This window comes from Diabrotica virgifera, chromosome 5 (assembly GCF_917563875.1).
Source record: "Diabrotica virgifera virgifera chromosome 5, PGI_DIABVI_V3a".
NCBI classification, from domain to species: Eukaryota; Metazoa; Arthropoda; class Insecta; order Coleoptera; family Chrysomelidae; genus Diabrotica; species Diabrotica virgifera.
The window spans coordinates 21,586,371-21,600,304 of NC_065447.1; the positions used below are offsets into that span (position 1 = coordinate 21,586,371).

General features: G+C 29.7%; 1 protein-coding gene across 1 annotated transcript; it reads left to right on the forward strand.

Moving 5' to 3' along the window:
- Positions 1–604: 604 nt before the first annotated feature.
- LOC114326917 (U6 snRNA-associated Sm-like protein LSm1) lies at positions 605–3,378 on the forward strand. Its single transcript, XM_028275376.2, has 3 exons — positions 605–770; positions 823–1,007; positions 3,075–3,378. Exons 1-3 carry the CDS (start codon positions 713–715, stop codon positions 3,246–3,248), a joined length of 417 nt encoding a protein of 138 aa, XP_028131177.1. The 5' UTR covers positions 605–712; the 3' UTR covers positions 3,249–3,378.
- Positions 3,379–13,934: the final 10,556 nt, after the last annotated feature.

Genomic DNA, 13,934 nt, shown 5'->3' on the forward strand with positions numbered 1-13,934 from the left:
AGGAGCTCGTTAGTTCTTTTTAACAATTGATTATTATCAAATAAAATTTTATATTTTTCCTCTTTTTCACTTAAAATTGTTTTTAGAAAATCAATTTCCAACTGTAGGATATGTGCATTTACCTCTTGAGTATGACTTACTGAGTTTCCTTTGGGATTTTCAGATTGTTCACATGTCTCACATACAATTCTAGTATCACATAACTTTATACATTTCTGCTTTTTTCTTGATGAACAAGATAAATGAAAAATACTTCCACATTTTATGCACACTATAACGTTAGTAGTTTTCTGGCAACATTTGAATGCTTTTTCCTTAAAATTCTCATCATTTACAGAGAGGAGTAATTTCACGTGCGCATCGTTCGGCGCCATCTTGATAATTAATATTGATCATTTTTCATGGAATGTTCCCTAAATGTTCTAAATGGCATAATTTCAGAGTTACTGCTACATTTTTTACATCTTTATATTTATCATTATTATTCATTTTTATCAAAACAGATATTTTCGTAGGCCCTCTATTCACTGTTGCCAAATTTCAATGTTCTGGGGTTTTGTTACGGACTTTCACAGAGCAAGATAACTATTTAAGAGCAGTGCCAAGAGCAAAGAAAGAAGAAGGTTTTCAATTTTTTTTCTTATTAGATTAGGTTATGTATGTTTACATCTAGAATTTAATTTTATCAGTGCTATCAAAATATTGGAACAATATGAATTTAAACAAACCGGAATTAGAAGGAACAGCACATTTATTGGATGAACTGGACAGTAATATTAACTACAAATGCGTAAAGATAATTATTAATATTTTGGTTTCTAGAAAAGCTGATGGTATTGCTTCGAGATGGAAGGACTTTGATAGGCTATTTAAGAAGTGTAGATCAGTTTGCTAATTTAGTTTTACATCAAACTATTGAACGAATACATGTAGGAAGTGAATATGGAGACATTCCAAGAGGAGTATTTATCGTCAGAGGAGAAAATGTTGTACTTCTTGGTGAGATAGTAAGGCATCTTATTTCCTATTAATGATACCTGTTTGTTTACAATACGATCTAAAGAAAAATCGTAATGAAAATATTAACCCTTAAGTACTAACACCCCGTCTCTTAGACGGCATCGCTTGTCGAAAGTGGGATATTTCCCTTTCTAGACAATTTTGAAGGTCACCCGTTTATGACTTTTCAAGTTTTTTTTGTTCTTTAGTAGTAGTGAATTCGGCAATTTGCGACAGGTTGTTATTCGAAAGATATTTAGGCTCAAAGTGTGATTTCCGTCTAATAGACGGGGTGTTAGTGTTTGTGCCCAGTTCATCATTACACATAATGTGCCCCAGTTCGTCAAAAACATCAAATAAGGAAATAAAGACCCTGAGTAAACTTTTCTGGAATGGTTTGATGAGGTAGAAGACGACATAAGCGAAGTGGAATAAATTTGTGATGAAAATGTTGCCACTGACTACCATTGCTACACTGTACTAACTATAGTACCTGTCAGTTTTTTTTGTTTTAACATTTTTTAAAAACCTTTTTATTTTCATTTTTCTTACTCTTTGTTTAACTCGATTATAAATTTTTATTAAGAATCTTTAATTTGTTTAGTTTTTATCGCACTTTTTTCAGGAGTAAAAAGGTACACAAACAATCCTTCCATTCTTGTTATAATGTTTTTTATTTTAATAAATACAGAAAAAGTAGATTTATTACTGTTTTTTAGATAATCAATACTTTCAGTAAGTCATCGAGATTTTTTTTGCATTAAAATATTTAACAAAAACAAAAATTACCACTAAAATGTTAAACCCGTCTGTCAGGCGGTTAGTTAGTGTTTAGTGTACTTAAGGGGTTAAAGATCTGTTTTTGCAATTACAACTCTTGGTTAGTCTTTGCCACATTTACTATTGCATTCAATGTTTGTCAGGCCTTTGCCACTATTTCCCGTTTTCTCCAGATCATGTGATTGGATCTTTCCACCTTTTTCTAGGTTGTCCTACAGACCTTCTCCCATCTGATCTTTCTCAAAACACATTGTTTATGAGGCGATTCTCATTACTGCCTTTCACATGTCCTGCCCATCTTGGTATATTGGCATTGCCCTTTATATAACCCACTAGATATTTCTTTCTGAAGAAAGACTCTAACTCGTCTGTGCCTCCATTGTCACACTATTTCTGCCAGGGCCATATGTCACTAGAAGGATTTTACACCAGCAATTTACTTCTCTATTTGTTATGGTCTTATATATCTAGATTTTTGCACCTCATGAGAGAAGCTTTGACTTAGATTAGATGTTGCATTGCGAAAAAAAATATGTTTCCCGACATTATTCGAGTTTCAACTTCTCGTTCTATTTTATTGTCGTTGGTTATTGTTGCTCCCAGTTATTTATTTATTTATTTATTACGGGATGTCCCCATTTTTACAAATAACAAAAATAAAGTATCCTAACCATAACACAAATACTAAACTAAGTATTATCTAAATAATTAATAAATATGTTAAACAAATGATTATAATTTAAGTAAATTAAAATTCCTGAAAATATTATTAAAATGAAAATCTCTGACAATTAAAATCAAATGAAATGAAGACTCCAAGGTAAAGGTCACTCATCTTCGATTCCTTACATACTTATTCACTATTTAAATTCTTTAATCACTTCGAAGTTATGATTATTTAATATTTTGCCTTATTCGCTGTCTTTATTGTTTTGAAACGACCATGTATTTGGTTTGGTCGTCATTTATTTTTAGACCGATATTTAATGCAGCTTCTTCAAAGCTGAGGAAATATCCTTAACTTGTAATGTTGATAGTACTACTGCATCTGAGTCCTCAGCAAAGGCCAGTACGATTTTTGCTTCCATAAGTATCTATGTCTGGTTTGATTCTTGGATAAATTTTTCGCATGACATTCTACAGCCAGGTTAAACAACAAGGTGCGAAGGATTTACAGCTAGTTTCTTGGTACACCTAGCTTGAACATTGCATTCCATAGTGTTGGACAATTAATTGAATCATAATTTAATATTTTAAAAATAGGATCCTCTTAATTTAATTTTTTTTATTTTTAGGATGCTGACAAAGAAGGTGAACTACCGTTGACTGAAGTGTCAGTGGATGATATTTTAGATGCTCAAAGAAAGGAACAAGAGTTGAAACAGGAAAAACAGAAGTTACTTTCTAAGGCCCTAAAAGAAAGAGGTCTAAGATTAATGCAAGAATTGACTCATGATGATATGTTTTAAGTTATAAATGTAAAAGGATGTTTTGGTTTAAAACTTTTGGATACACTTCATAATATTTATTGATTTAGTTGAATTTCATTAAACTTATTGTTCATATTTTTTAAATAAAGTTATGTATTTTAAAATGGAACATGGTCTTCACCCCAAAATGATGAAAACCTACTTGGTACCTTTAAGTGAAAAATAATTCAAACCATTTTTGGAGCCATAAATGAAAATCATTTATGGCATTGAAGATATAACTTATACCAGCTATACACAGATCCAGACATTGGGAAGTTGAAAGTTTATTATAATGCAGATACTGAGATGGGCTGGACTCATTGCTAGGATGTCAGATAATGAGTACCTACATGAAGAGATTGACATTCTCAAACCCAGGAGAAGTAGAGGGTGACTGCTTAGAAGATATATTGATGATGTGGAAGAAGATCTTAGGATTCTAAGGGTCATAAGATATTTGTTGATAAGATGGAATTAAATAGAATAATTTTTATTTGCATACAATTTTTACATATTTGAGTAAATAACATCAAGTAAAAGTAAAAAAAAAGAGATTGTATAAATCTGAAGTACATAGAACAATTACCATAATTAAAATTAAAAATTAGGCATTACATGTCACAAAAACAAAACAACTAATACTCCAGGTATTCCACCACAAATCTTCCAAATTGAATCTCATGTTTTAATGCTGATGGTAATTTGTTGTGGAATTTGCTACAGGCATATAGTGGACTCCGTTCTGTTAGAGTAAGCCTGTGTCTAGGGATAGTTAGGTTTAGAGCTCTTGTGTGATGGGTATGATTGGGGATGTAATGGTTAAATAATGAAGGGTTCTTAAAAAGAAACTTTAAACATTCATAAATGTAGAGGGCTGGAAAAGTAAGTATATTTAGTAGTTTAAATTTCCCCCTGCACGAGTCCTTGATTTTCATGCCAAGAATAATCCGTACTACTTTTTTCTGAACATTTCCCCAGAACATGATTCTATAACGTAGTCGAGAATAAAAGTTAGCATAATAAACAGTAAGAAGAGTATCCTGCTGTAAGTATGTAAGTACTCTTTAAGCACTCTTATTGAGTAGCATGCAGAGTTCAGTTTTTTACATAACTGCAATAGGTGTACATCCCACTGCAGATATTGGTCTACAACTCTGATCTATTTTAATATTTTTGTCTAAGGTTTGTACACTATATGTTGCTTACTTTTTTGAAGACAAGATTGAAGACTGTTTTAAGATTTTATTCTTATTCTAGTAAAAGTTAAGAATTTTTTAAAGTACATGGTGCAGATTCGTGAATTGCAACGTTTAATCGCAAAAGTTAAGAGGCAAAATTTATCTTATTAATCACGTTTATGTTAAAATATAGAGTACAAAGAAGTTTTCTGGAAAGTTAGTTACAAATGTTCAATAGAAAAAAATGGCGCAACTTTTAATATAGACGTTATACATCCCCAAAATAACGCTTATTTTTCGAGATACTGACCATGGGAGGTGAATGACTAATTTTGGTCTTATTTTATGTTTTCGATGATGCTGACAATGAAAAAGAGGTTTATTTTGAATTTTATGTGACGGAACATTGTCAAAATGGCAATTTTAACCTAAAAATGAAAAAAAAGTGAAGTCACGAATTTTTACGTTTAACTCGCTACAATTCTGTTCCATTTTAATATTTTTTGTCTAAAATTTCTACGGCATATATTTCTTACCTTTGTGAAGACTATGAAAGTAACTGTAGTCTTTCAGTCTTTTTTTATAAAAGTTATGAATTTTTAAAAATAAAAGGTGCAGATTCGTGAATTTCAGAGTTAAATCGCAAAAATTAAGTGACAAAATTTAAAATTTATCTATTTGATTACGTTTATATTAAACCATAGAGTTCAAAGAAGTTTTAGGTCTAGATGTGTTATAAAAAAAATATGGTGCAACGTTTAATTTTAAGAAAAACGTGGTTTAACTTTTTTTTATTTTTAGGACAAAATTGCGATTTTGACAATTTTCTCCCACCTAAAATTCAAAATAAACTTGATTTTCGTTTTCAGCACCATCAAAAACATAAATTAAGACCAAAATTAGCCATTCACCACCAATGATCAGTATCTCGAAAAATTAGCGTTATTTTGGGGATTTATAACGTAGATGTTAAACGTTGCACCATTTGTTTTCTATAAAACATTTTGATCCAAAACTTTCCATAAAAATTGTTTGTACTCATGTTTTATTTTTGAATTTGATTTAAAATCTATATTTCAAATTTTGTCAGTCAAATTTTGCGATTAAACTTTGCAATTCACGAATTTGCACCTTGTAGTTTAAAAGATTCATTTTACTAGAATAAGACTAAAAGCTTAAAGCAGAATTGTCTTCAAAAAAGTGAGCGATATATATAGTGTATAAACTTTAGAAAAAAATATTAAAACGGATAAGAGTTGTACCGAGCTAAACGGAAAAAACGTGATTTAATTTTTTATTATTTTTAGGGTACAATTGCAATGTTGACAATATTCCCCCACCTAAAATTTAAAATAAATTTCATTTTCATTACGGTCAAAAACATAATCTAAGACCAAAATTAGCCATTCTCCACCCATGGTCAGTATCTCGAAAAATAAGCGTTATATTGGGGATTTCTAATGTCGACATTAAAAGTTGCACTATTTTTTTTTCTATAAAACATTTTGATCTAAAACTTACCAGAAAACTTCTTTGTACTCTTTACTTTAACATAAACGTGATTAAGAAGCTAAATTTTAAACTTCGTCACACAACTTTTGCGATTAAACTTTCTTCTTCTTCACGTGCCATCTCCGCGACGGAGGTTGGCAATCATCATGGCTATTCTAATATTTCCAGAAAACTTCTTTGTACTCTATATTTTAACATAAACGTGATTAATAAGATAAATTTTCAATTTTGCTTTTTAACTTTTGCGATTAAACGTTGCAATTCACGAATCTGCACCATGTACTTTAAAAAATTCATAACTTTTACTAGAATAAGAATAAAATCTTAAAACAGATATACCGTTGTCTTCAAAAAAGTAAGCAACATATAGTGTACAAACCTTAGACAAAAATATTAAAATCGATCAGAGTTGTAGCGAGTTAAACGCAAAAAAACGTGATTTCACTTTTTTTATTTTTATGATAAAATTACGGTTTTGACAATATTCCCCCACCTAAAATTTAAAATAAATTTCATTTTCGTTTTCAGCACCATCAAAAACATAATCTAAGACCAAAATTAGCCATTCACCACCCTAATAACACAAAACATTCCATGAATGTTCCTAGAATGTACACACAGGACATTGAAAACATTCCTGGAATGTCCCCAAATGCACACGAATGTCCCTGGAAAGTCCCAGGAAAGTGCTGTGTCAGCATTTTAAATATTCTTAGAATGTTCTGTTGGAACATTCCATGAATGTCTACGAATGTTCTTTGGACATTCACAGTCTATTTTTTAGACTGAATGTCTTGTTGGAACATTCCATGAATGTTCTTTGGACATTCACAGTATATTTTTAGACTGAATGTCTTGTTAGAACATTCCATGAATGTCTACGAACGTTCTTTGAACATTCACAGTATATTTTTTAGACATTCACTGAAATATATCGTCAGTAATGTGACAATACCTCCTATATGTTTTTTCATGAGGTTTGCAGGAGACGAAAATCATTTTTTAAGGTCACTTTCTGTTTTCGTACGTATTCTGACTTTTTTGTAGTAAATAGATAGTTGAATTTACTGCAAAACAAGTCAAAAAATATATGAAAACAGGAGGTGGCCGAAACAAGTTTTTAGTCTATCTTACAAATCTCTTGAAAAAAACAGATAGGAGGTATTGTCACATCACTGACGATATGTGGCCATACCAAATAATACATCCTTGATAAATATAAACATTTTTATTGCAAAAAATCTTTACATACATTTTTTAATGTAATTTACTGACATTCCTAAATATTATAAAAAAATGTGTCACATTTGCTTTGTAAACCTTTCTTTTGCTTTTCGTAGCCACATATTCCGTTTCCTTTCTGGTTTTTTGTAGACCACTTCTCTCAGCTGATTCTAAAAGAAAATAAAATAAAAGGTAATTTTTCTATCCTTTACAATTAACAATCAGAAGAAATATTATTTACAGGTAATAATAAGCATAAATAATAATAATAAAAAAATAAATATTAAATAATATTTAAATAAATAATAAATAATATTTAATAAATAAAATAATAATAATGAACATTTTGTATTTTGACAACGACATCCGACGTGGAAGTAGAAACCTTAATAAAATTATTTTTTCAAGTAAATTGTGGCTTATTTCCTCATTAGAATAGTTAATTACAAAAAAGCCACAAAGAAATAGATTTTTCACAAACAAATAAGTATTTAGTATTCATTATATTTATTGTTTTTATTATTTACTTTAATGTCCTACTGGTACATTATTTGACAAATAATGACATTTCGAAGTCTGTTAAGTACGATATAACGCCCTTGGGCATTAAATTTAAATAACGACTTAGATACTGTCAAGTTGACAAATATCAACCTAAGTAAAACTATGGTTACCACAATTATGTTACTATTGTTACTGGTAAATGTACTTATTTAAAAACTAATCAATTCAAAATTCATTCAAATTTTTCGCATATAAAGAATAATTTAGTCAGACATTAAACGTTGAAGGCACCACAGGTATTATAATAATAACGCTTTCGGTCAACGTATATCCCTCAGGCCCTTGTTAAAAACACCATTGACCTCAAGCGTTATTATCCTTATAATACCCTTGGTACCTTAATAACTGTAACATAAGATTATACCTTAATTCTTGTTTTCTATTTCTGATGTTTTTATTTATTTACATTGAATATTAATCTGTTTTGTTGTATAATCTACTTCGCAATAATTATGTGATATATTTGACTTAAAATGAATTCAAAAATTTTTTGCAGTTGGGCAACAATGTCAACTTAGATCTCCGATGTAGATAATGAATTACAACAGTATCTATATTGTACAGACTGTATTATTAATTAGGTTATTTATTTATTTATTTATTGAAATATACATCCACCAGGTATAAACCCATAAAGGTGTACATAAGAAAACTACATACATTGACTGAACACTTGATGACAAAATATAAAATAAAATAAAGAATAACCAAAAATGTTTCTGTTGTTAATACACATACACAATAATAAACAAAGACCTTAATAAAGAAAAATAACATGGCATCAATTCGATAAGCTATTGCGTATTTCGCGTTAAAAGATGTTAAAACCAAGAAAAAAAAATGCATATACCTGTGTGACATAAGCTATTGGAACAGCACAGTCTCTTAAACGAACAGATGAAAGTGAAGTTCTGTCAATATCTTTTTCTAAAAAGTGTTTTGAACATACTCCTCTATTAACAAATCTGATCTATACTTCATGTCTTCTTCGCAGGATCTTCTGGAAAGCTAAAAATACAAAATATATGCATTACTAAGCATTATTAACAAATTTTAGTTTTAAATAAAAAATATGATTAATGGACTCACAAAATATTATAAAACAGCTTAGAAATTGTTTATTAGTATAGTCGGTTCCCCAAACTCTGACACAACTGGCTAGTGATTTTAGTAGGTAATTTTTTTTGTTTTTGGCCAATTTTACCAAATTGGCAAAATTATTTACTAAAATCACTAGCCAGTTGTGTCTGAGACTCAGTAGTACTGAGACTGAGTTTAGCAAATCGACTATAATATTCTGTGTATTCATTAGTTGGTACTGCATATTATAGTGTGTGGTCTACCATCCTATTTATAAAGGCATACATTAGCAAAAACGCAAAAAGAATTACTTTAGTTTTACAAATCCTATTGTTATTATCTCTATTTACTATTTTAGTTAGGAATAAGCGAAGTTTGTGGCTTATTCACAATTATTATTAAAATAATAAATGGATATGACTAAAGACTGGATTATATGCAAAATGCATATGCATATATATGCTGCATATTTCTCATGTTTTTCATAAATGCATATGCCTTGCATATTTGGAGATTTAAGAGCATATAAATGCATATTTTGATGGGAATTTACTCTACCCCATTTAAAAATAAGGTATATATTAGTAACATCAACATCCATTAAAATAAAATGTGAAAGTAAATATTTTGCTGTTAAGCTCCTTTGTTGTTGTACCCATAAACATAATGGGCGTTATTTATAGCTGCAGGTATCATTATCCGGATATTTAAGATTTATAGACTTCTCAGAATTTACAAATTACCTAAGTAAATACCGATTATATTTTGAATAACATTACAAATATTACCTGTACTTTCTGCTGGTGTCGGCCAACTATGAATTATTCTGGGAAAACCAACCAAAATGAAATTTTAAGGCAGCGTTGCCAATTTAGCTTATTTTATGCTAGATTTGGCATATTTTTGTGTTGTTTAGCTTATTTATTTCTTGTTTAGCATATAGCATATTTTCTAGCATATTAAATAATATAAAAATTATTTAGTAAAAATCGAAAATCTTCTAATTCAGAACAAATTTTTATGTTGGCCTTACAATTACTAAAACAACTTAGGAACTCTCTCACAGGAACTTGAAACTGATATCAGTGAGTCAAATCTGATTCCTAACAAAAAATGTTTAACCATTCACACATACACACCTACATCAGCAAATCCCTTCGCCTTCAATAATGTTTATATTAGTACTTATGTCTGTGGACCATGAGATTACTATTAACTACAGGATCATGTTTCAGCATTTTTTAAAACAAATAATTTATCTGTACTGGGTTATGCTTGCTATAGGGATTTTTTATTAGTTGATAATGGAATACCTACTGTTGAACTGATCATTCCATCATTCTTGTGAGGTTTGGCAAATACTATATTGGTCGAGTTGGCAACACTGTTTTAAGGGTAGGATAGATTATTTTATTTTATGAATGGTTAGTCTTAAATCAATCGCCGATTATTCAACTTTTGTGATTGCAAGTTATTGACTATACTGTGTAAAAAAATCATTTTATTATTATTGTGAAAATGCCTAAAGTAGCAAGGGAAAAATCAAGTCTTCTCAGAAGTTGGATTGGAAGTAACAATCATCTAAAAGTTATCGACAGTGAAAGTATGTTTTGCACCATTTGTGATAAAAAGGTAAGTTCTCCACTTCAATAGATTTTTAAACTTATCAAACTTCTTTGCACATCTATGTGTCTGTCTATTCTAAAATGACAAACCGTCCCATTTCTTCAAAAACTGTTTTTTAAAGTTCGCAACGGTTTGGCTTATACAGAGCGAGGTGTTGAGAGTGGCCCACCCTGTATACTACGGTACACTGACTGTACTTTATTGTTTGACGATTTCAATTTCACTTTGAGAAATAAAAAAAAATTGGGGGAGGTTTAAAAAGTTTGATCATTTTAATGTAGGTATCTATTTACGAAAACATCTAAAACATCATTATCATTATATTCCAGATTCCATGTCAAAAGAAATTCCAAGTAGTTCAACACATAAAAACTTCACTTCACCAAACTAAGCTATCAAAAAATGATAATAAACCTCGCCAGCAGATTCTACAGAACAGTTTGCAGATTCAGAATACGTCAGTTGGGCAAGAAACCTTTGCAAAGGATTTATGCCATTTTTTTTTGAACTGCAATATCCCTCTGCACAAGTTAGAACATAAATCGTGTCAAAACTTTTTAAAAACTTATTGCAAGATTAAAGATAAACCAGCTCAAATACCAAGTTCTTCAACTCTTCGGAAAAAATATGTCAGTGCATGTTACAAAGATGTGATGACGAGTATTAAAAATCAGTTAAAAGCCGATTATCTTTGGATTTCCGTCGACGAAACAACGGATACAAAGGGTCGACAAATTGCGAATCTAATTGTTGGAGTTCTTAACGACTCTGGCGATTTTAAAAACTCATACTTAATTAGTGTAAAATGTTTGGAAAAAACAAACTATGCTACAATAGCTAGATTTGTTAACGAATCCCTAACAAATTTTTTTTTACCTGATCAAGTACCATTTGAAAAAATATTATTAATGCTTAGTGATGCCGCCTCATATATGATGAAAGCTGCATCCAATCTTAAAATCTTTTTCCCTAATTTAATTCACTGTACATGTTTGGCGCACGGCCTAAACAGAGTTGCAGAGAAAGTTAGAATTGAATTTCCCAATGTAAACACCTTAATAAATAATGTAAAAAAAGTATTTCTGAAAGCACCACTACGTGTACAGGTATATAGGGAGATGCTTCCCGATATTCCTTTACCACCAGAACCAGTATTAACCAGATGGGGAACTTGGCTTAAAAGTGCTATATTTTTATCTGAACACTACGACGACATCAAAAGCGTTATTTCAAGTTTTGATCCGACTTGTACCGCTATTGATAACTGTCAAAATATTTTTAAAGAAAAGTCTATTAAAAATCAATTGTTGTATATAAAATCGAATTTCGATATCATTGAAAGTTCAATTACAAAATTAGAGGCTCAAAATTTATGTCTTCACAATAGTATGTCTATTGTTGATTCGGTTAAACAGAAAATAACAAATCTGAATGGGGAAATTGGAGTAAAAATTAAAGATAAACTTGATGACGTTTTAAACAAAAATGAGGGTTTCACTTTATTGCGTTCAATAAATAATATAATCAATTTTGGAAACTTCGATGAAAATATTAATATGGATCCGTCTCTAATAGCAAAGTTTAAATATGCCCCAATTACATCTTGTGACGTTGAGAGATCTTTTTCTGCCTATAAACAAATATTAACAGATAGAAGACATAATATTAGTTTAGAAAATATGAATCAATATATGATTATTTATTGTAACAATAAAAATATGTAAATTTGTTTTATTGTACTCTTTTTATAATATTAGTTTAGAAAATATGAATCAATATTGTAACAATAAAAATATGTACATTTATTTTATTGTACTCTTATTTATCTTGTGGTCAAAATAAAATATTTTGCCGTTTTATTTGTCACAAAACCTGAAGTTAAAAAAATATATTAAGAAATAATAATACAATTTGGTTTAAATTCAAACCTATTTATTTATTTTTATTATTTTTTATTTATTTATGTATTTAACGTAAACCATAAAATTATTCATATAAAAATAAGTGCATATATAAATGCATATTTGCATGTTAATTGTGCATATTCAGCTTGTTTTAAAATGCATATTGCATGCATATTTTAGACATTTTTTAGTGCATATTTTCCAGTCTCTAGATATGACCAATTATTAACTTATAAAATAAAATAAGAATTCTTCTGATTTATGCCTTTTATTCACTTTGTTATATCTAAGTTACTTAAAAGATTTTTTATGAATAGTATTATTAGGGTATTAATAGTATTAATTTATTTTCTGAAATACAGGGCATGCCTTCGTTTACATATTTGCATACTAACCTTTTAATAGGGCTTTTCATTCACAGTCATTTGTTTGGAGCTTCTGTCATAATTGAAACGTTATTCCTGCAGATTTTTTTATCTACATTTGTTTCTGCTACTCCAACTGCGTTAAAAACAGGACACCATTTTATTCACTATGTTAATAATACTATTAAAGCTATTATAAAAGTATCCGAATTAAAAAAATATTCTTAAAAGGCACAAAAATAATACAAACAACCATCCACCCACGGCAAAGCAAGGTGAAGGTGGCCAAGATGAAGATGCCAAGATGGCCGAAGCGAGGTCGTTGGTTGGTCGTTTTTAGTCACGTGATGCCCTCTCAAGCGCCATGCACAAAAATATATGCACGGCGAATTTGAAAATGAACGCAAAAGAAATAAATATAAATGCCTCTCTTGGGTTTTGCATAAGTTATAAGTATTTTTTTTATTAACAAAATCGCATTCCAAATTGAATATTCGCGAACAATAATTTTTATTATATTTGTATGTTTATAATTTGTATTAATTGAACTTGGGAAACTCTTTAAATTTGACATATTATTGCACTGTAGGCCTAAAGTGTCACTTAGTTTGTCTGGTATGTTATAAGTAATGTTGTATCTGTTACACGTATGTATTATTTCGCAACTTAAAATATAGGAACATTGGTAGTATGTTCACAGAATGTCTTATGGTAACATTCCAGGAATAATTTAAACAGATGTTCACCGAATGTTCCCTAAATGTCCAGGACATTCAAATATTGATAGAACTTTGGTAGTACATTCCTGGAATGTTGTGTGTTGTTAGGGCACCCATGGTCAGTATCTCGAAAAATAACCGTTATATTGGGGATTTCTAATGTCGATAATAACAGTTGCACTATTTTTTTTCTATAAAACATTTTGATCTAAAATTTTACAGAAAACTTCTTTGTACCCTCTATTTTAACATAAACGTGATTAAAAGGCTAATTTTAAATTTCGTCACTCAACTTTTGGGATTAAACTTTGCAATGCACAAATCCGCACCTTTTCATTTGAAAAATTCATAACCTTTATAAAAATAAGAATTAAAGCTAAAGCTTAAAGCAGGTATATAACGTTGTCTTCAGACATGTTAGAGCTATATACTGTAAAAATTTCAGAAAAAATATTAAAATTGAACTGAGTTGTAGCGAGGTAAACGCAAAAAAGTGATTTCTTTTTTTTTA